This window comes from Eubalaena glacialis, chromosome 12 (genome assembly GCF_028564815.1).
Source record: "Eubalaena glacialis isolate mEubGla1 chromosome 12, mEubGla1.1.hap2.+ XY, whole genome shotgun sequence".
In the NCBI taxonomy this organism is placed as follows: Eukaryota; Metazoa; Chordata; class Mammalia; order Artiodactyla; family Balaenidae; genus Eubalaena; species Eubalaena glacialis.
The window spans coordinates 68,778,522-68,799,265 of record NC_083727.1 but is presented as its reverse complement, the minus strand read 5'-3'; the positions used below and the strand labels follow the sequence as shown (position 1 = coordinate 68,799,265).

Here is a 20,744-nt window from a genome sequence, read left to right as displayed (position 1 = left end):
CTGGCCCTGGACTTTTGTTTGTTGGAAGATTTTAAATTACAGTTTCAATTTCATTACTTGTGATTGGTCTGTTCATATTTTCTATTTCTTCCTGGTTCAGTCTTGGAAGGTTATACCATTCTAAGAATTTGTCCGTTTCTCGCAGGTTTTCCATTTTATTGGCATAGAGTTGCTTGTAGTAGTCTCTAACAATGCTTTGTATTTCTGTGGTGTTCGTTGTAACTTCTTTTTCATTTCTAATTTTATTATTTGAGTCCTCTCCCTCTTCTTCTTGATGAGTCTGGCCACTCTCGCCTTTTGAGATGGACCTCATTCTGTCTATGGGATGTGTATCTCTCTAAATAAATCCACTTCTTACATATCACTTTGCCTCTCACTGAATTCTTTCTGCACTAAGACATAAAGAACCTGAGCTTCAGTAAGTCCTGAGACCAGGTGTGTGATTTCAATGAAAAGACAGTGGGTTCAAATATCAATCTGAGTTGTGCAGTTTCAACATGTATCCAAATAGCTGAGAGTTGTTTCCTGTTAGAGGAAAGGAATTAAACTGGGCTCTAGGCAGGGACAGGCTGTCAGATGAAGCAGGACAGCGCAGGGGGGCCACCATGGACAGATGTTCATGGCAGACTCGAGCACGGATGTGCAGGGAGAGAGAGCCTTCTACGACAGAAGAGTCCTGTCAAGGGGAGGTAAGCTGGGGAGGCAGCTGGGCCAGACGGTGGAACTTTCGGGACACAGAGGGGAGAGGCGGGGCTGCATTTCATCCCTTAGAATATGGGAAGCCCTGAAGTTTCTGAGGGAGCAGTGCAGGGAAGGGGTGTTTCCAGAAGGTGAATTTGGCTACGAGGGGTGGTTTGGGGACCATGGTGTTGGTGTCGGTAGTGCTTCCAACCTTCTTATCATTATCATCCACAAAAGAGAAAATTTAATTTATTTAAGTATGAGTTCATTTAAATTTAAATTAAATACTAAGGAATAAGATGGGAAGGGAAGGTGGAGCTTTGGAGGGCCACAACTATTGTAATGTCTAAGATTTTTTTCACCCCCCAAGAAGGCATTGAGAATGTGTGGTGTGAGGGGGCAGATCTGAGAGACACTGTGATGCATGAATTGATTCAACTTGGTTGATCTAGGAGGGGAAAGGGCAGGAGGGAGGGGGGCAAAATCAGCAAGGTCTCCACAGCTCCCTGCCTGAGTCACCTAGGAGAAAGCTGACAGAAAATCAGCAGGTTCACTAAGTGAAGGCCGGAATTATGGGTTTTGCAATTATCTCAAGGAAGCACAGGAGCCAATGTTTCGCCTCCTAAATTCAGCCCTTTGGTGGTTGGATGTGGCGCAGGAAGGGTTCTCCTGTGTTCTAGAAGCTGACATGGGGAGAGTACTGCAGGCCCAGCCACTGCCCCAACCTGCCCCTGGTCCCATCTTCCCCGCTCACTCAATCTCGGCAGGTCCAGCCGTTGCCCCTCTGGGAAAGCAGACCCACACTCCACCCTGCTCTGTGCTGGGCAGCTGACCACTAAGGGCAGCGTCCACATTTACAAACCCACCCCCAGGCAGGAGCACAACTGGGGGCCCATGTGCCACATGCTTGAATGTCTAAAGGTTATAAATCAAGCTAAGAAACTGCAAAATGATATATAGCCTCGCCTACTGCTTTGACAAATACACGTTCACGTCAACCCAGAAGGCCAAGCCCAACCTCAGAACTCTGACTCCTGGGAGCTCCGGCCGGGACATGGCAGGGCAGGGAGAGCAGGCCCAGCTCCGGAGCTTCCCTTTTCCCACCCACAGCAGCAGCCAGCACAGAGAAGAGCCTGGAGTGTGCTGGTGGACACCCCTGCCCACTATCTGAGCTCTATCCAAAGCCGTCTGAAAGGCAGCCCTCAGCCTCCTCTCAGCACCGGGGAGGTGGGGAGGGGAGAGGGAGGGGAGGGGAGGGGAGGGGGAGGGGAGAGGGAGGGGAGGGGAGGGGAGAGGGAGGGGAGGGGAGGGGAGAGGGAGGGGAGGGGAGAGGGAGGGGAGGGGAGGGGAGGGGAGAGGGAGGGGAGGGGAGGGGAGGGGAGAGGGAGGGGGAGGGGGAGGGGGAGGGGAGGGGGGACCCCGCATGTGCAGTACAGCTCCCACCCCCACCCCCGGGGCTCGCCTAGGGAGGAGGCACGGGCAGGTCCCGAGGCGGGCTCCGGGCTGTGTGGACATGATTCTGGGTCCCAGTACCCAAGTGTGGCCTGGAAGGGAAATCTCAGGTGGGCACGTCCTCTTGGCCCACAGACCACGCCCTGAGTGCAGGTGAGTGATCACACAGGACCCCCTTGCCTTGGCCTGTGGCCACTGCTCACAGCGGGCCCTCGTCTTCTGCCTTCGGGTTGGTTCAGCCAATGAAGATGCCAGCAGGTCTCAGAAGGCTGGAGGAGACTGAGAGGAACTGATTCTCTCCCCCAGCCCTCCCTGCAGGCTTCATGGGCCCACCCTCTCCTGGACGCCAGGGCTCCCCTGTAGGGCAGCCCCTTCCCAGGGCTCTGGCTCATTTCCAGATTCTGGTAACTTCTCCCTCCTCTTGCCCTTCACCCCTAACCTGGTGAAGGCTCTACACTCTTCCAGCCCTCAAGGCTTCACTGCCAGCTTGCTGGTTTCCTTTAACCCTGCCCACCCCTTTGTGAACAGACCTTCATTAAACTCTCCACTGTTCCCCCACTGTTACTGTAGCTTTTCCCAATGCCTCTCCCCTGGGCTCCGTCTGGGTGGATGGCCGCCCCCAGGCAGACACTCAGGTGTCCCAGCTTCCTCTGGTTCCATCGGTGGCTGTCTCCCTCCTTCACTTCTCACGATCCCTCCACTTTTTTTTTTTTAACTGGAATATAGTTGATTTACAATGTTGTGTTCGTTTTAGGTGTACGGCAAAGTGACTCAGTTATACATATACATATATCCATTCTTTTTCAGATTATCTTCTGATATAGGTTATCACAGAATATTGAGTAGAGTTCCCTGTGCTATACAGTAGGTCCTTGTTGGTTATCTATCTTATGTATAGTAGTGTGTGTATGTTAATCCCAAACTCCTGATTTATCCCTCCCCACAACATTTTCCCTTTGGTAACCATAAGTTTGTTTTTGAAATCTGTGAGTCTGTTTCTGTTTTGTAAATAAGTTCATTTGTATCATTTTTTAAAATTAGATTCCACATATGAGTGATATCATATGATATTTGCCTTTCTCTGTCTGACTTACTGAGTAATCTCTAGGTTCATCCATGTTGCTGCAAATGGCATTATTTCATTTTTTTATGGCTAATATTACATTGTACATATGTACCACATTTTTTTTTTTTTAGTTTAGTTATTTATTTTTGTCTGCATTGGGTCTTCATTGCTGCACGTGGGCTTTCTCTAGTTGCAGCGAGCGGGGGCTACTCTTCGTTGCATTGTGAGGGATTCTCATTGCGGTGGTTTCTCTTGTTGCGGAGCACAGGCTCCAGACGCGCAGGCTCAGTAGTTGTTGCTCACGGGCTTAGTTGCTCCGCGGCATGTGGGTCTTCCCAGACCAGGGCTCGAACCCGTGTCCCCCTGCATTGGCAGGTGGATTCTTAACCACCGCGCCACCAGGGAAGCCACACATCTTCTTTATCCATTCTTTCTAGGCCTTAGCTTAACCCCCATCAACTCTGACCTGGACCATGGCTGAAGTGGCCAGCTAGCGTCCCACATCCATTCTTAGCTGCTCCAGCCTCCTCCTAGCAGGCCCTCAGGGAGCTTTCTAAAGCACAGGTATCATCTTGTCCTTCCTCAGCCTGGGCTGCACTGCCCCCTCTACACACATGTGCGCGCACACACACACACACATGCACACGCTGCTCGCATTCCGCTGCCCTCCTGTTATCCGTGAGCACCCTCCTCCCTGATCCCTCCTTCCCTCCCACCCGCTGGGCTCACCCCCTGCGCATCTTTCCCGACTCATTGCGAGCATCGCCTCCTGAATGAAGGTGTCACTGCCAGCCTGCTGGTTTCCTCTCTCTGGATGGAACTGACCACTCAATTCCCCCCGGCAGCAGAGATGCCCTACATTGCTTCTGTGATACTTGACTGCACTTAGTCATTTCTCTGTTTCCCTTGTAGACTGTTAGCTTCCTGGGAACACTGTGTCGTGTCAGGCGGAGTGACCGAATGCACACCCTTCCCGGCAAGGGTGGCTCCTTGGCCTTCGTCCTCCCAGGCTACTCGGGGCCACCCTTCCCTGGTGCCCATGACCAGACCCTGCTGCTCGCACCCCACGGCTCCCCTGTCCTTCCAGCAGCTCTCCATAATTTAACATCTTGATGTGAGGATTTCATTAACGCTGGTCTCCCCGACTAGAGCATTGACACTCCAAGGACTGTGGCTGTCTTGCTCACTGCTGGGTCCCCGAATGCCACGGATCCTTCTTCACACATAACAGCTCCAAAACACACCATACTTGTCTTATGAATGAAAGTGAAAGTATTTTGGCTGCAGAACCTAACCTACTTTGTGGTCACTTCCTGACCATCCTAATAAACTCCTTGGATGTAATTCAGAAGAATCTGTGATGACATTACACCCCTCCTTTACCTTCCATCTCTACAGTTTGAATTAAAAATCAGTATCATGCTGGTGAGGATGTAAACTGATGCAGCTGCTGTAGAAGAAAGTGCAGGAGTACCTGAAAAAACTAAACATAGAACTACCATGTGACCCAGCAATTCCACTTCTGGGTATATACGCCAAAGAATTGAAAACAGGGTCTTGAATAGATGTTTGCACACACATGTTCATGGCAGCATTATTCCCAAGAGCCAAAAGGTAAAAACAACCCAAATGTCCATTGACAGATGAATGGCGATTAAACAAGATGTGATCTATTCATACAATGGAATATTATTTGGCCTTACACGCTACAACATGGATGAACCTTGAAGGCATAATGCTAAGTGAATAAGCCAGTCACAAAAAGACAAATACTGTATGATTCCACTTACATGAGAAACCTAGAGCAGTCAAATTCATAGAGACAGAAAGTGGAATGGTGGTTGCCAGGGGCAGGGGGAAGCAGGAGTAAAGAGTTATTGTTTCCGGACTTACCTGGTGGCGCAGTGGTTAAGAATCCGCCTGCCTATGCAGGGGACACGGGTTCGATGCCTGGTCCAGGAGGATCCCACATGCCGCAGAGCAACTAAGCCTGTGCGCCACAACTACTGAGCCTGTGCTCTAGAGCCCGCAAGCCACCACTACTGAAGCCCGCGTGGCTAGAGCCCGTGCTCCGCAACAAGAGAAGCCACCGCAATGAGAAGCCCGCGCACCACAACGAAGAGTAGCTCCCACTCGCCGCAACTAGAGAAAGCCCATGCGCAGCCAAAAATAAATAAATAAATAAATTTATTTTTTAAAAAAAGAGTTATTGTTTCATTGACAATTTAGGAAGATGAAAAAGTTCTGGAGATGTATGCTGGTGACGATTGCACAACAATGTGAATATTCTTTCGCCACTGAACTATATGGTTAAAATGGTACATTTTATGCTCTGTATGTTTTAGCCCAATTTTTTTAATTTTAATTTTAATTTTAAAAAATCAACATTGCACTCTTTCTCCTAACAAGTAGAGGGGAAACCCCAGGCCTCTGGAGGTTCTCCTAACCAGGACACACCAGCGTATCAGGCAGCTGGGAGCTTAGACAAGATATTTTTGTTTCAACTGATCCCTGGGATTATTAGGAAGCTGCTAGGTTTTTAATCTTCTCTCTTTCCAAACTGAAAAGGTCATCCGAGGGGTATCTAGTCTTAGGCAAATTCCTCTCTAGCAATTATTTTTAAATGTCAGTCCACAAGGAAGCCCCTTTTCGAAAAACAAGTTAGGAAGAGAAGACAGGGATGCAACACATACCCCACAATTGTTGACGGGCATCTTGTTGGCATGGCCTGCTGAGCGTGCACGGCTGCTTTTTAGAGGGGCGTGTTAGGCTGGGCCGGCACATTAGGGCCGGTTGACCCAGGCTCTGCTTTGGACCAGGTGTCTGGCACAGGGCTGCCCCCAAGGAAGGCGGGCTTCCTATTACTCACACAGAGCCATCTATGTGCTGTCTGCAAGCCTCCTTCCTCAGAGACACACCCACCCCCTGGCCAGTGCCTCTGCGCAGGAGTGAGGGACTGGATGGAATGGACACCCTCAGGAGGACCTGCAAGGAAGGCTTCTTGGCTCTAAACCATCTGCAGATGCTCCAGGGATTACGGATTATAGCAATCATTGGAACCCCAGGCGGTGGGAAGCTCCCTCCTCTGATGGCCCCAGCCAGCCTGCTTGGCCATGTTGCAGCAAAAATAGAAATGAGACTTTTCTGATAAATAAGGAAAATAAGGAAACAATGAACAGTCTGGGGAAACAACATAAACAGGTCTGAAAGAGTTAAGCAATCTTGGTTATTGTTTAGCTGTTACTACTAACAAACACTTGTAGCTAGACTTGTCCTTCACACAGCTGATTACTCTCTGACTCCATACAAATTACCCTTTGCACCTGGCCTTTCTTCTCCCCCTACACTCCCTTGTAGCACTCTTCATTTCAGAAAGAAGTTCACTGGCCGAGAACTTCAGGGACACCAGACCCGGTTGCTGAGCCGCCCGATGCCAGCTTTGGCCATGAATTTGCAGAACAAAAGAAATGCAAGACCTTCACTATTTTTGATCCTTATCATATACCCCCGGACTGCAAGCCGAGCCCTACGTATAAAATCTTCTCCGATTCCCCAAGGAGGGGGGCACAGTTCTTGAGGCGTTAGCCTACTGTGTCTTCCCTTTGCCTGGCAAGGAAAATAAAAAGCCTCTCTATTTCTTGTCTTCCAGTTCTCTGTCTCCATATTTTTATTCGGCATCGGTGCACAGGGAGCCAGATTGGCACAGCCAGGACTCAACGAGTTGCAAAGATTCTTATTTATGAGTTCATGTGTGTGTACCTCACCATGTGCTCCCCTGGTCCTATTTCATCCAGGTAACATCTAGACATCCAGGAAAGCCCTGCAGGGGAGAAAAGGTGCCCAGAAGACCAGCTGCTCTGGGGGGAGGGCGTCGGAAGGAGGAGCAGCCCCCTCCCTTGGCTTTGGTGACCGAGATCTTGACAGCTGATGTGTAAGAGCCTCAGGTCTTATCGCACCTGCTGGAGGTGACACCTCCTTCCCCGGCAGCTTTCCCTAAAGTCAGGGTCTTTCCCAGCCTCAGAGGCTTACTCAGGCAGGGAGGGGCAAGGGGCTGTCCTGATCCTCCACACTCTGGGCGACACCAGAAGTTGCAGGGATCAGGATACAGGAAGTCCAATTTGCTCCTCAAACGTGGCTTGAGGAAGGAGCACCCTGACTGAGGCTGCAGCCTGTTGGATGATTCTACTCAGAGCTGGGTTTTCTGGGAACGTGGCAGGATTTCACCTGCCAGTCCTGAGAGCTAGCTCCTGGCTTTCCTGGCTTTCTCTCAGAGGAGGAGGGCGTTTTTATGAGGCTTTCACTTTTGCATCTGACATCACAGAGGAAACCCATGTTCTGCCCCCAGTTGTTCTGTGGCCATCACTTAACCCCCTGGACCCCAGGCTCTTCTTCTGTAAACTGAAAGTCCTAACCAGGTGATGGCTCAGGCTCCTGCCAGCAACATCAACCTCCATCAGAAAGTTACAATGTGTTATTCAGAAGATCACCCACACCCAGACACACACAGCTGCCCTATAAAACTGTGCATTGAGGCAGGGTCACGTTGTGACTTTTGAGGACACTGGGCACTTTTGCCTTCGTGGGCCCTTCCACCAGAAAAAAAATATTTGAAAAGCATACAACTGTGATGGTATAAAGATGAATATATTAATATTATATATTAACATTTTCTTCTACCTAAAATTTTATTTTTTTCTTCTGACTTTAAAATAACATCTTATCAGGGGCCCCTAGGAGTATTGTTTGTGAGCCCTAAACACGCCTGCTCTGCCTAGCGGCCCAGCACTGGGGGACGTGTGGATAGAGGGGGTAAGAAAGAGACCCAGCTAGGAGAGCGGGCCTACCTCAGTAGCTGTGTGACCTGGACCAGTCACCTCACCTCTCTGTGCCTCAGTTTCCCCATCTGGGCATAATAATAGTACCTACTTCACGGAGTTGTGAGGAATGAAGTAAGATCGTGTCTGTAAGTACCCTGGGTAGAATGGTACCTGGCACAGAAGTCACTAGAAGTTGTTTGTTGTCATTAATGCTGTTGTTTGTCAACCTTGTTCCAGTCGCCTTGCTGACCCTCTGCATCTTACCCGACCCTCTAGAAGAAAGGCAAGGGGAGCAAGGATGTCTCGCTTGGACTTCCTGGAGCACATACAGCTAATTTTAGAGCTGCTTATTTAGGGAAATGTTATTGAATTTCAGAAAACTTTGGTGGCATTATCCAAAACAAGCCCTCGAGGGCACCAGAACCCCTAGCTGTGCAGCATTCCACCCGGGGCAGGAAGAAGAGGCAGGGGCTGTCATCTGTCGCCTGCTCTCTCCTCCTGCTCGGCAGGTGTCAGAGCTCAGGGAACTGAGTGGGAGGCTTTGAGTCCTTGTAAAATGCAACAGCCTCTGGGATAAATTAATGTCCTAATCCCCTAACAGTCACACGAGGGAGGCCTGACAGCTGGGTTTTTCTAAGGGGCCGTGAGCCTGTATGTGCCAGGGCTTTACATACATTATCTCGTTTAATCCTGACAGCAACCCCAGATGGACGGATTACTATCCCCACTTCACAAACCAGCAAGCAGAGGCTCAGAGAGGGTCGGTGACTTGCCCACAAGTCACCCCTACTCCTTCCTGCCGCCCCAGGAGAACGTTGGCACCTGAGAGGAGTTCAGGAGCAAGATAAGGGAGAAATGGAAACCCGCCTGCCTGGGTCTCTCTGGCCGGGGCCCATCAGCGGCCATGCTCCGGGCCTCAGTTTCCCCACCTGCACAAGGGGGGCATGGGCCCCGTGTCTCATGCATTCTGCAGTTCTCATCCCTCTCCCTTCCTGGTTGGTGCAGATGGCTGGCTCCTTGCCCAGCCCCCTCCCCTCTGTGGCATTCCTCCTGTCCCCGCCACTCCTCCCCAACCCGCCGAAGCAGGGAAGCTCCTTTGGGGCAAGTCTGCAAGGGAGCTTTGCAAGGCGTTAAACTGTTGCTGCATTGGCAAGCAGGGGACCCCCTCAGAACCCCAAATTCCCAGCCAGGCACGGGATAGCAGAGCCGGGGAGTCCTTTTCTGTGTGGATGCTCCAGCCCTGACACCCAGCCTCCCCCTGCCCCCCGCCCCATGCAGCTCTTATGCTCTTATTTTTTTTCGGAAAGGAAAGTTGGCAGCAGCAGGGCTGGGCCTCCATGAATGTAAACAGCTTAATCATCCTCAGGTCCTTTTCTCAACAGTCCTCTCCACTCACTTCCTTCCAGCTCTTTTCTCCTGGGGATAATTAGTGACTCGGAGCCAGCTGGGCTTCTCTGAGTGTGAGTGGGAAAATCAGGGACCCCAGGGGGAGGGCTGTGCCTGAGGGAACCCACTGGAAGAGCAGCAGGAGGCAGCCCTGGCATCAGGCCCCGAAGGGCCGAGGGGAGGACACGGTCTTACCTCCAAAGGCGGGCCTCATGGTGAAATCATGGTCGTCCACTCTGAGAAGGGGCTGAGGTTTTCCCTTTCGGATTTTGGTCACATCAAGGTTCTTCTTATACAGGTGACTGCAAAGACAAGCAAGAAACTGTTTTCCGTCAGCCCACCAAGGCATCGCGTGAGAAGATTTGGGGAGATTACTTCCTGCAGGATCTACGTGTCACTCACCTTTTCGCCCATCCTACCATCTCTTTCTCCACTGAAGGGAGGTCGAGAGATAAAGGGTCCCCCCCGCTTACCTCCACCACCCCGGGCCCTCACAGGCAGGCTGACCCGAGGACCTGGCCCTTCCAGAGGCTTCCTAAAGTAGATCCCCCCAAGGCAGGACACCATCCTACCTTGCAAGCTCCTAACTGTCTTGCCCGAAGTCATGATTGGATGACCAACGGTTGGGTCTAATGGTGGAGAATTATGATGGGTCTTTTTTTTCTGTTAAAATATTTCTTCAGTGTTGTTATAATATTGGTTTAGTGATAAGGAAAATTATTAGGGACTTCCCTGGTGGTCCAGTGGGTAAGACTCCACGCTCCCAATGCAGGGGGCCCAGGTTCGATCCCTGGTCAGGGAACTAGATCCCGCATGCCGCAACTAAAACCCGGCACAGCCAATATAAATAAATAATAAATAAATAGTTTTTAAAATCAATATACCAAAGTGGCATATTTTAAAAAATAAAATAAAATTCTGAGACAAATGTAGTTAAAGTTTTAAAAGGCTGGTGTTATCCTAGCCAGACCTGATGCTCTTTTTTTTTTTTTTAGAGTATTAGTCATTTTTTAAAATTTTTATTTATTTATTTATTTATTTATTTATGGCTGTGTTGGGTCTTCGTTTCTGTGTGAGGGCTTTCTCTAGTTGTGGCAAGCGGGGGCCACTCTTCATCGCGGTGCGCGGGCCTCTCACTATCGCGGCCTCTCTTGTTGCGGAGCACAGGCTCCAGACGCGCAGGCTCAGTAATTGTGGTTCACGGGCCTAGTTGCTCCGCAGCATGTGGGATCTTCCCAGACCAGGGCTCGAGCCCGTGTCCCCTGCATTGGCAGGCAGATTCTCAACCACTGTGCCACCAGGGAAGCCCAGACCTGATGCTCTTTACATCTGTCCAGTTGGCAGCTGTCTGAAGAATCCACCCTGGCGGAGAGAGCCTCAACCCTTGGGAGAACAGACAGTTCACAGCCAGCGGGCATCAAGGCCACAGGTGGGCACAGAGTTGCTCCGACCATCCAGCCAGGTGGTGGGCGGGGGAGCTGGAGCCCAGGACTGCAGACCCTGCTTCCCTGTCCTTCCTTTAACCCAGAGGAAAAAGGAGTAATTCTCTCCTCTTTTTCACTCACACTCATTCTTTCCAGATCTTTTTTTTATTCCACACCACAATCACACATAATCCTAAAGCAGTCAAATTCAAAATCTTCTAAAGCAATAGTCTACTTAGGATTATCACTAAACAGGAAGAATAATAAGAGGGGAGGGAAAAGAAGATGGAGAGGAAGGAAGGCAGGAAGAAAGGAAGGCTAGGAGGCAGGTTATTTGGACATTTGGGTCTGACAGGATATGAGCTTTAATTCTTTTTTTTTTTTTTTTTTTCTGGCCGTGCCTTGAGGCTTGCGGGATCTCAGTTTCCCCGACCAGGGATTGAACCCAAGACCCGGCAGTGAAAGCCCGGAATCCTAACCCCTAGGCCACCAGGGAACTCCCTGAGCTTTAATTCTTGACAGAAGAAAATAATCTTATAAGAAGTCAGTGTTACTATCATATCTGTTATGTGCTGGCTATTGAAGGGTTTTAGAAGTCAATGAAGAGATTTTGTTTTTGAGTGTGTGTTGTTCAGCTATATATACCCCTATTTACTCTCCACGTTCTTACCACATTTTGTTGATTTTTTAGAGAAACAAGCATATTTCCTGTTTAAACCCTGTAAGAGGAAAGGGACATATTTCCTGTCTCGAGGTCCTGTTCTTTGAGACATCTTCCTATGAAATCCTTCTTAACTTTCATTCTCTACCAGCTCTGCCCAGATGATATCACTTGATGGGAGGTCTGAAGCTGTGCTGATCAATAAAACAGCCACTAGTCACATGGGGCTGTTTAGATTTAAGTTAATTAAAATTAGATAAAATTAGTACTCAGTTTCCTCGGTTACACTAGCCATATTTAGGTGCTCAAGGGTCATAGGTGTCTGATCGCTACTATACTGGACAGTGCAGATATATAACATTTCCACAATTGGGAAAAGCTTGATTATTCAGTGCCGACCTGACCCTCAACCGTCTTCCCCACCCAAGAAAAGCAGATTCCCCTGTGAGCTGGGCCTCCCTGCCTTACAGCCCTGCTCTGGGAGCCACCTGGTACAGCTTCTCACAGCTCCGGACCCCCCAGGCAGGCTCCCGCTTCTGCTGAGGGCTCGGTACCACCTGTTTCCCTCTATTCAGTTCCTCCCTTCAACCTTGGGGAGTTCAACATCCAGATCGTAGGAGAGCAAAATTTGCCACCTCAAAATGTGTCTCTTTGGCTTGTGGATTATTTTGAGCTGAAAACAATCAAGGCCCAAAAGATCCAGGAAGAACCTTTGAGCTTCCCCCTAACTGCCTAAAAGAATTTGCACAGAGGGCCTGTTCCTGGAAGAGAACTGTCACCAGAGATCTCTGCAAAGAATATGGCCTAGGGGTGGTGGGGAGAAACTCTGCAGGGCCTGGGGACCAGAGTCCACTCGGTGTCCTATTGTCTCTGCACAGCCCGGCACACCATCGGTTTACCAAACACTTCCATCTTTTTTTTTTTTTTTTAATCTTATTTATTTTTGGCTGCATTGGGTCTTCATTGCTGCACGCGGGTTTTCTCTAGTTGTGGCGAGCAGGGGTACTCTCCAGTTGCGGTGCGCGGGGTTCTCATTGCGGTGGCTTCCCTTGTTGCGGAGCACGGGCTCTAGGCACGCAGGCTTCAGTAGCTGTGGCTCGCGGGTTCTAGAGCTCAGGCTCAGTAGTCGTGGCGCACAGGCTTAGTTGCTCCAAGGCATGTAGGATCTTGCCGGACCAGGGATCGAACCCGTGTCCCCTGCATTGGCAGGCAGATTCTTAACCACTGAGCCACCAGGGAAGTCCCTCTTTTTCGTCTTCACGTGAATTGCCCTCCTCCCCTTTGTAGTCCTAAACCACTACCCCCAACATCCTCCTTTGTCTTTAGCTGAAGATGGTTTTTAAGCTGAGGGTTTGGCCATTTGGGTGAATTACTCAGTTTTCCTGGGTCTTTCCCATGGATACAGGTTATTAAACTTTTGTTTGATTTTCTCCTGTTAATGTCTCATGTCAATTTAATTCTTAGACCAGCCAGAAGAACTTAGCAGGGTAGAGGAAAACGTCTTTATCCCAGACAATACGGACAGCCATCCTGCAGTCTGGTTGCACAACTCTTCAATTCCTGGACTCAAGTTTATTTGCTCAACACATTTCTATGGATCACCTACTCTGTCCAAACACTGCTCACTCAAGTCATGGGAGGGCATATATTCACCTCCCCCACGGAGCTGATGACGTAGTGGGAGAAATAGACAATAAACAAGTGGACAGATAAACAATGTAACTTCAGAAAGTGTTGGGACCTCCCTGGTAGTCCAGTGGGTAAGACTCTGCGCTCCCAATGCAGGGGGACTGGGTTCAATCCCTGGTCGGGGAACTAGATCCCGCATGCATGCCACAACTAAGAGCCCACATGCTGCAACTAAAATATCCCACATGCCGCAACTTAGACCCAGCACAGCCAAAATAAACAAATAAATAGAAAGTGCCATAAATATATCACAGAGCAGGGTAAGGAAGAAGAGAGAGATGGGTTGGAGTAGAGGGTGATCAGAGAAGCCCTCTGAGCCCTGGAAAGGGTGAGTCATGAGAGGAGCTGAAGAAAGTGCATTCTGAGAGAGGGAAGAGCAAGTGCAAGTGTCCTGAGGTGAGTGTGGCTTGTGTGTGGAACAGTAAGAAAACCAGTGGGCAGAGAATAAGGAGGAGGAAAGCAGTAAGAAAGGAGGTGGGAGACAAGGCCAGGGACTAGATCCTGAGGTCCTCAGGGGTATATACTGAGTGGGGAAACCCATGGGAATTCTGAGCAGGGGAGTCAAAAGGTCTGGTTTAACACCTGGGAAGATCACTCAGGTGGAGGAGACTGTGGGAGGGCAGAGAAGAAATGGGAAACCATTAGGAGACTTCTGCTGAGAGAACATGGTGCCTGGGTTAGGGCGGTAAGGGGTGGAGCTGTAGAGAAGTGATAAGAAAGGCTTTGCTGATGGATTGGGTATGGGGTATGGGGGAAACAAAGAGTCGGGGATGGCCCAGGTTTACGACGAGCACCTTGGTGAATGGTGGGGCATTCGCTGAGATGGTAAAAACTGGAGGAGTGGCATGTTTGTGGGGATGACAGTGCATCAAATTCTTAGAAGACATCTTGATGTCCGGACGCCTGTGAGACACCAGGTAGGAAGTGCAAATAGGGTGGGTGCAACTCAGAAGACAGTAGCAGAAGCAGTGTTTCCACTTCCTTCGGCCTTGTAGGTTCTGGGGGTCCCTCAGCAGATGTGCCTGACCCTCCTTCTCCCAGAGCCCTTTGACTCTGCCCTCAACACCCTGGCCTGGCTTCCTCAGCTTGTCCCCTTCTCACTGCTCATTCTCATCAGCATTCAGACGGATTCGAGTCTCTCTCACCTTGAACCAGAATGAAGCAAAAAATCTGTCTGGACCCCACGTCTCTTCACGCAAAATTAATTGAAAAGTGATGGCGGGACAGTGGTGGTAGTTATACTCTTCTTTGAACATTTCCTTTTTTAAAAAAAAAACATCTCTCCCCGCCTCTCAATAAATAAGTAACTTTCCCAAAGACCTGCTGCCATTCCTCACTGCTGAGCACTTCTTGCCCCACTCGTGCCTGAGCCGAGGCCTTGAAGGTGCACTTGCCAAGGGTCAGGGAGGACCAGCCTCTGCTGGAAACCTTGTCTTCCAGGACGGGGTGCTTGGTCCTCCTCCCACCTCCACTGCAGCCTTGCCTTCCTCCTCAGCCTGTCCCTAGACGTCAGCATCCCCAGGACCCTGTCTCAGCTGCCTTCTCTTCCCTCTCGACACTCCCTTTGGCAGTGGCTTCAACTGTCATTCACTTACTGATGATTCCTAAATCTATGTCCCTTGCTCTACACCTTTATATCCTACTGTCTAACAGATTATCCCCAGTTGGGTATCCTATAGGCATTTAAACTCAACACGTCCATAGTTTGGGACCCGCTGAGTGGGAGGTGACCCAGCTGAAGGACAGGTGAGCGTTATATGAAACTGGCGGGAGGGTAGGAGGGGTGAGGCTGAAATGGACAGACTGAGGCTGCAGGGGCTCAGCCAGGGAGAGCCTTGAAGATCCTGTTAAGAATTTTATCTTTACCCATGGGACTTCCCTGGCGGTCCAGTGGTTAAGACTCCCCGCTTCCATTGCAGGGGGCGCGGTTCGATACCTGGTCAGGGAACTAAGATCTCACGTGCTGCGTGGCCAAAAAAAGAAAAAAAAAATTTTTTTTAATTTTTATCCAAAAGCCAAGGAAAAAGAGGAAGGGTGTTGGGCACTTGGAGAAAGAAGCTATGATCAGATATGCTTTTGGACAAGCCCGTTGCAGCTGCACACTCCGAGACCGAGAAGCCAATGGCTTCTTCCTGTAGCTGGAAGGTGGGACCTAAGTCAGTTCCCTAGAAGCACGTGTGGTCATGGAGGGGCCCTTCCAAGGAGCTTCCGCCCTCCCGGGTCTCTTCCCCAAGAAGTGGAGCAGGACCAGGCCCGGGTCCCTGCACAGTGACTGCGGGGGGCCATATACAGAAGCCCCAGCAGAGACACCCCAGGAACGAGGAAGCAGAGCTCAGCCTGAAGGCTTAGCCGATCACAGACATTAAATTGTGAGGGCAGCCGGCTCACTGCCCCCCTGGCTCGCGGGGAGCAAATCCCTCCCGGTCAGCACAGTTTCTCAGTTGAGAGGGGAGGGTTAGGGGAAGGGAAGTTCCCGCATGCCAGCACCCTGGCGAGAGGGAGGAGATTGAAATCCCAGTGCCATTAATAAGGACCCAGAATTTTTCTTACGGGTCCAGTTATTTGATAACTCAGGCCGCTGATATCCTGAGCCTTGGGCTATTGGTGTAAGCTGGATGCCCTGCATCCATCCTCCACGGGAGATGCCGGCCACTGCCCCATCCCGGACTCCAGGGGCTCGGCTCTCCCACCCCAGACTCCAGGGGCCATATGCCGAGCCCCAGCCCCGCGGTGGGGCTGCCAGAACCTTCAGGGAACCTCAGACCCAGCCTTGTCAGGGTGTGGAGCGGGGAGAGAAGAAGAAAAAGTGTTCACTGTGCCTTTGAGAAGCAGGGCTGGTGAGCTGCAGTCACCACATCATTCCAGTGGGTTTCAGTTGGAGAAATGGTTCAGAAAGATCAGGAAACACGGCCACACAGCCAGGGGGAAGCAGAAGCAGGGCCTGAACCTGGTTTCTCCTGACGTCCCGGCCCCACTTCCTTCCCCACGTCCCTAGGGAGGGTGAGGGTCACTGGGTAGCAGGAGAGCAAAGCGGCTCCTGGGTCCAGCACTGGAACCATGATGCCAAAGGAGAGAAGGATGGCCAAGGGCAGGTGGAACCAAAGGGGCAGCAAATGGGAAGGAAAGATGAAAGGGGACCTCAGGCTTCGGGACCAGGAGGGGCCCCACAGTGTGATCAGGGCAGAGCCCAGACTCCCAGATCTTGGTGTATTTTCAGATCTCAAGGGAGAATCTTTCTCTTTGCAGGAAAGCAGTCACGTGACCAGGAGGCCGCCTTAGGCAGCAGGGCGGGGAATAAACCTGGGAGGCTGAGAGGCAGGAAGAACACAACAAAACAAACAGCCAAGAGCAAACAGGCTCACTTGGTAGCAATTCAATAAAGGGACACAAAGGATCAGAATACAGGAAGCAGTTTTGAAAAAGCAGTTGCTGGACAGAATAATTGTTTTGTGAGGGTGTGTTGGCCAGGGTGACACAGGGAAGGTTGACAGGTTAGAAGAAGTCCTCTCGGTGTGTGTGTGTGTGAACAGGACATCTAAGAGAAGGAGCTACTCCACAGAGCTGAACTGCTCTAAGATTGTAACGAGAAAGGTTCAGGTCATTTTATTCCTATTTATTAGCATAGCTTAGCTCTTTTGTCAATAATGAAAGTACCTTTTAGTCAGATGTTTGGCTGAAATTTTTCACAGACAGACGTAGCTCTATGATTGTCTGAGCATGTACACGCCCTGGTGGATTACATAAAGGCCTAGAAGCATGTTCCCTGATACATTTTCTCTATCCTTTTTCCCAGCTTCTGTTCAATAATTATTTTATATTCTTTGAATGTGTATGTTCACCTTTTCATCCACTTTAACACCTCATGGGATAGATTTCAAAAAGTTATCTTCACCCCTAAGGGTCAAATTCAATCCATCCATAAACAGTATAAAGTTTCCTCAAAAAACTAAAAATAGAACTACCATATGACCCAACAATTCTACTCCCAGGTGTATATCTGAAGAAAATGAAAACACTAATTTGAAAAGATACGTGCACCTCAATGTCCATAGCAGCATTGTTTACAATGGCCAAAATGTGGAAGCAACCTAAGTGTCCATCAGCAGATGAATGGATAAAGAAGGTGTGGTCTATATATACAATGGAATACTACTCAGCCATAAAAAAGAAAGAAAATCTGCCATTTGAAACAACATGGATGGACTTGGAGGGTATTATGCTAAGTGAAATAAGTCAGACAGAGAAAGACAAATACTGTATGGAATTACTTATATGTGGAATCTAAAAAACAAAACAAACTAGTGAATATTTAAAAAAACAGACTCACAGGTATAGAGAACAAACTACTGGTTACTGGTGGGGAGAGGGAAGGGGGAGGGGCAAAATAGGGCTAGGAGATTAAGAGGTACAAACTACAATGTATAAAATAAATAAGCTACAAGGATACATTGTACAATACAGGGAATATAGCCAATATTTTATAATAACTATAAATGGAGTATAATGTATAAAAATTTAGAATCACTATGCTGTACACCTGAAACTAATACAATACTGTAAACCAACTATACTGCAATTAAAAAAATTTTTTAAAATAAATTCAGTCTGTCCACAAGCTCATGCAGGTGTCTGGGAACAAGACTGTGGGTCTTTTGAGAGTAACAGAGATGCTGTAACTGCCCAGGCTGCCAAGTGGAATCCCTGAGGGTCCCTGAGGCGCTCGTGCTGAACCCCAGCACCATTATTAGAAAATAGACAGGTTCAGACAATGATTTCCCTTCAGACCTAGTAAATCAGGATCCTAGGTTCTGGTCCTGTCAAGCTACTACCGAGCTGTATGAATTACTCATGCCGACGTTTTAGCATCTGTAAAATAAGACAGTGTTTCCCCATGTGTGCTCTGTGGACTATGAATCCCACAAGATAGTCCAAAAAAAAAAATGTTGTTCTTTTTCTTTTTTTAAAGAAACACTGCATAATTTATCTTCCTCTTCAAGATTCACAGCCTCTATTGGCATAATAAATGTTCTATAAGTTCTGCTATAAAGATATCTGTCTAAAATGGTCTAAACCAGGATTTCCCAAGCTTCTTTGACCCTGGAACCCCCTCTTCATACAACACCTATTCACATTTCACAGAATTAGAACTCAGGGAAATTGCTGGACCCCATGACCTCTGAAGTTCCTGCCAGTTCAACAGCCTAGGATTCTAGCTACATAACCAGGATGAGTCTTCGAGAGTGGTGCCTCTTTCCCAATATCCTGGACAATTTGTACCTGTTTGCTTTCTGACGGAGTAGAATTAGACTTCACAGAGTATTTACATCTCCCAGAGCAGCAGTCTCTAAAGTAGGGGCACACCTGGAGGGCTCAGGATGCTCCACTGGGATGCAAGAAGTAGAAATTGTAACTCTCATTTATAGGTAGTTTTTATCTAAAAATAAGGAAGCTTTGGGGCTTCCCTGGTGGCGCAGTGGTTAAGAGTCCACCTGCCAATGCAGGGGACACGGGTTCGAGCCCTGGTTCGGGAAGATCCCACATGCCGCGGAGCAATGAAGCCCCTGTGCCACAACTACTGAGCCCGTGCGCCACAACTCCTGAAGCCTGCACGCGTAGAGCCCGTGCTCTGCAACAAGAGAAGCCACCGCAATGAGAAGCCCGCGCACTGCAACGAAGAGTAGCCCCTGCTCAACGCAACTAGAGAAAGCCCGAGCGCAGCAACGAAGACCCAATGCAGCCAAAAATAAATAAATAAAATAAATTTATTAAAAAAAAAAAAACTGTGAGAAACAAATGTTTAAAAAATTAAAAAAATAAAAATAAGGAAACTTTTCAGCTTTAATTTAATATACATATTTATAATAGTACATGTATGTAATTTGTGTATATATATGTATACACATCAGCGGGTATGGTTTCAAAAAATTGTCACTGATAGCGGTACGTGGTCAAAAAGGGAGACCACTGACCTAGAAAATGTGCCTCAAGATATTAGTTAATATTCATAATCACTAGTTGACTCAGTGCTTAGTAGAATGGAAAGACAGACATGTAACATGGCGTGTTACACATGGCGTGGATATCTTAGCTGCTTGCTCTTTTCTTCATGCTGAACAGGCCTAGAATATCGTGCTTCGTACATCAGTTCAAAACAAACGTATTAAGGAACTTCGATCTGTGATGTAATTATGTTAAGTGCAAATTCTGGGCCTAACCAGTTATTTCTTGGAAGTGTTTCCATTACATCATGAAATAGCCTTCACTGTTGTCCACATGTATATTTTTAATAACCTAGCAAATTACAAACATCTTCTCTTAGATTCAAAACAGTACAATGAAACCTGATAGCATTATAAAATTGTTCCCAATCAAATAATTTAAAGAAGACAACTCCCAGTTACATTTTTTTCTTAATAAGTCAAACTACATTCCTATATACAGTTCCCCTCAAAAAAAAAAAATTTTTTTTTTTTTAAAGTGAAAGCAGGTTTATTTAGAGAGATACACACTCCACAGACAGAATGTGATCCGTCTCAGAAGGCCAGAGTGGCCCCAGGGCATGGGGTAGTCTCGGAAAGTGAGAGCAGCCCTGAAATATGGGGTGTTAGTTTAAAAAAAAAAAATTCTTGAGTGTAATTCCTTAGCAGGTCATCTATGGTCCCTACAGGATGTAATCCCAAGGAACTAAGCAGCACAATCTGAGAAGTACAACGATGCTTTACCCACTAAGTCTTCAACTGCCTGACTTAAATCAAAATGCTTTGGCTGAACACAGACATCAGAATGAAAGGCTCAGCCTGGTCTAGCTTCCCTCTCTCGCTGCTGGTGACACAATAGTGATTTGTGCCCAGGGAGAGGCTGTGTTGGGTGAGGGCGAGGTCCTATCTACCCCCGGCTGGAAAACAGATTCCAGTAGGACGGACGATCTAACCCCTAGCCCTCCCGGGAGCTGTCCCACTGTGTGTCACTCCCACTACGAATCACCTCCCTCCCCTCCTGCCCACAACTTTACCTTGGCTTGGACGTTTCCAGCTGCCCTGTCCATCTCCTCTTCTTGGGCTTTCTGCTCTCCACAAGAACCATCAGGCAAAACAAGAACAAAATGAGTCTTGAAAAATAAGGCATCCTGTGAATGTCTGTGATGCCGAAAGCTGCTTTCCAGTAACCTGCGGCGGGGCAGATCCCCCCAGGCTTAACCATTGACTTGGTCTTCTGCCTCGAGCCAGGGCAGCAAGGAGGGCATGGCTGGCCAGGCTGAGTTTCCCGATTTAATACTGATACTGATGCTTGTGCCACCCTACTTGCCACCCCCTCGGGCCATGACACAAACACCAAGGCTTTGCCTTCCCCGTTACTTAGTGATTGGCTATTAGTCAGTAAGTTGGTTCTCCTGTGAAGCTCAGCTTCCGCTGAGTCCTAGAACAGCTTTGGCTAAAACTGTTATATAAAAAAAAAAAAAAAAATTAAATCTCTTGGACATGCCAGCTTTTTGCTGAGGTCATTAATCCATCTCTCTGGCGACATAAAACCAGTCTGTCACATCCGCCAGGGAGCAGGTTGGATTCTGA

The 20,744-nt window shown here is 48.6% G+C and overlaps 1 protein-coding gene across 1 annotated transcript in view; it reads right to left on the bottom strand.

Annotated features, from left to right (window-relative positions):
- The window catches only part of GABRR2 (gamma-aminobutyric acid type A receptor subunit rho2), a 44,393-nt gene extending 24,092 nt beyond the window's left edge, over positions 1-20,301 (bottom strand). The window contains exons 1-2 of the mRNA XM_061207033.1: positions 20,189-20,301; positions 9,598-9,704 (exon numbers count right to left, since the gene is read on the bottom strand). Of these exons, the coding sequence (XP_061063016.1) occupies positions 9,598-9,704; positions 20,189-20,301 (220 nt within the window). The remainder of the gene's footprint in view (positions 1-9,597; positions 9,705-20,188) is intronic.
- Between the last annotated feature and the right edge of the window lie 443 nt (positions 20,302-20,744).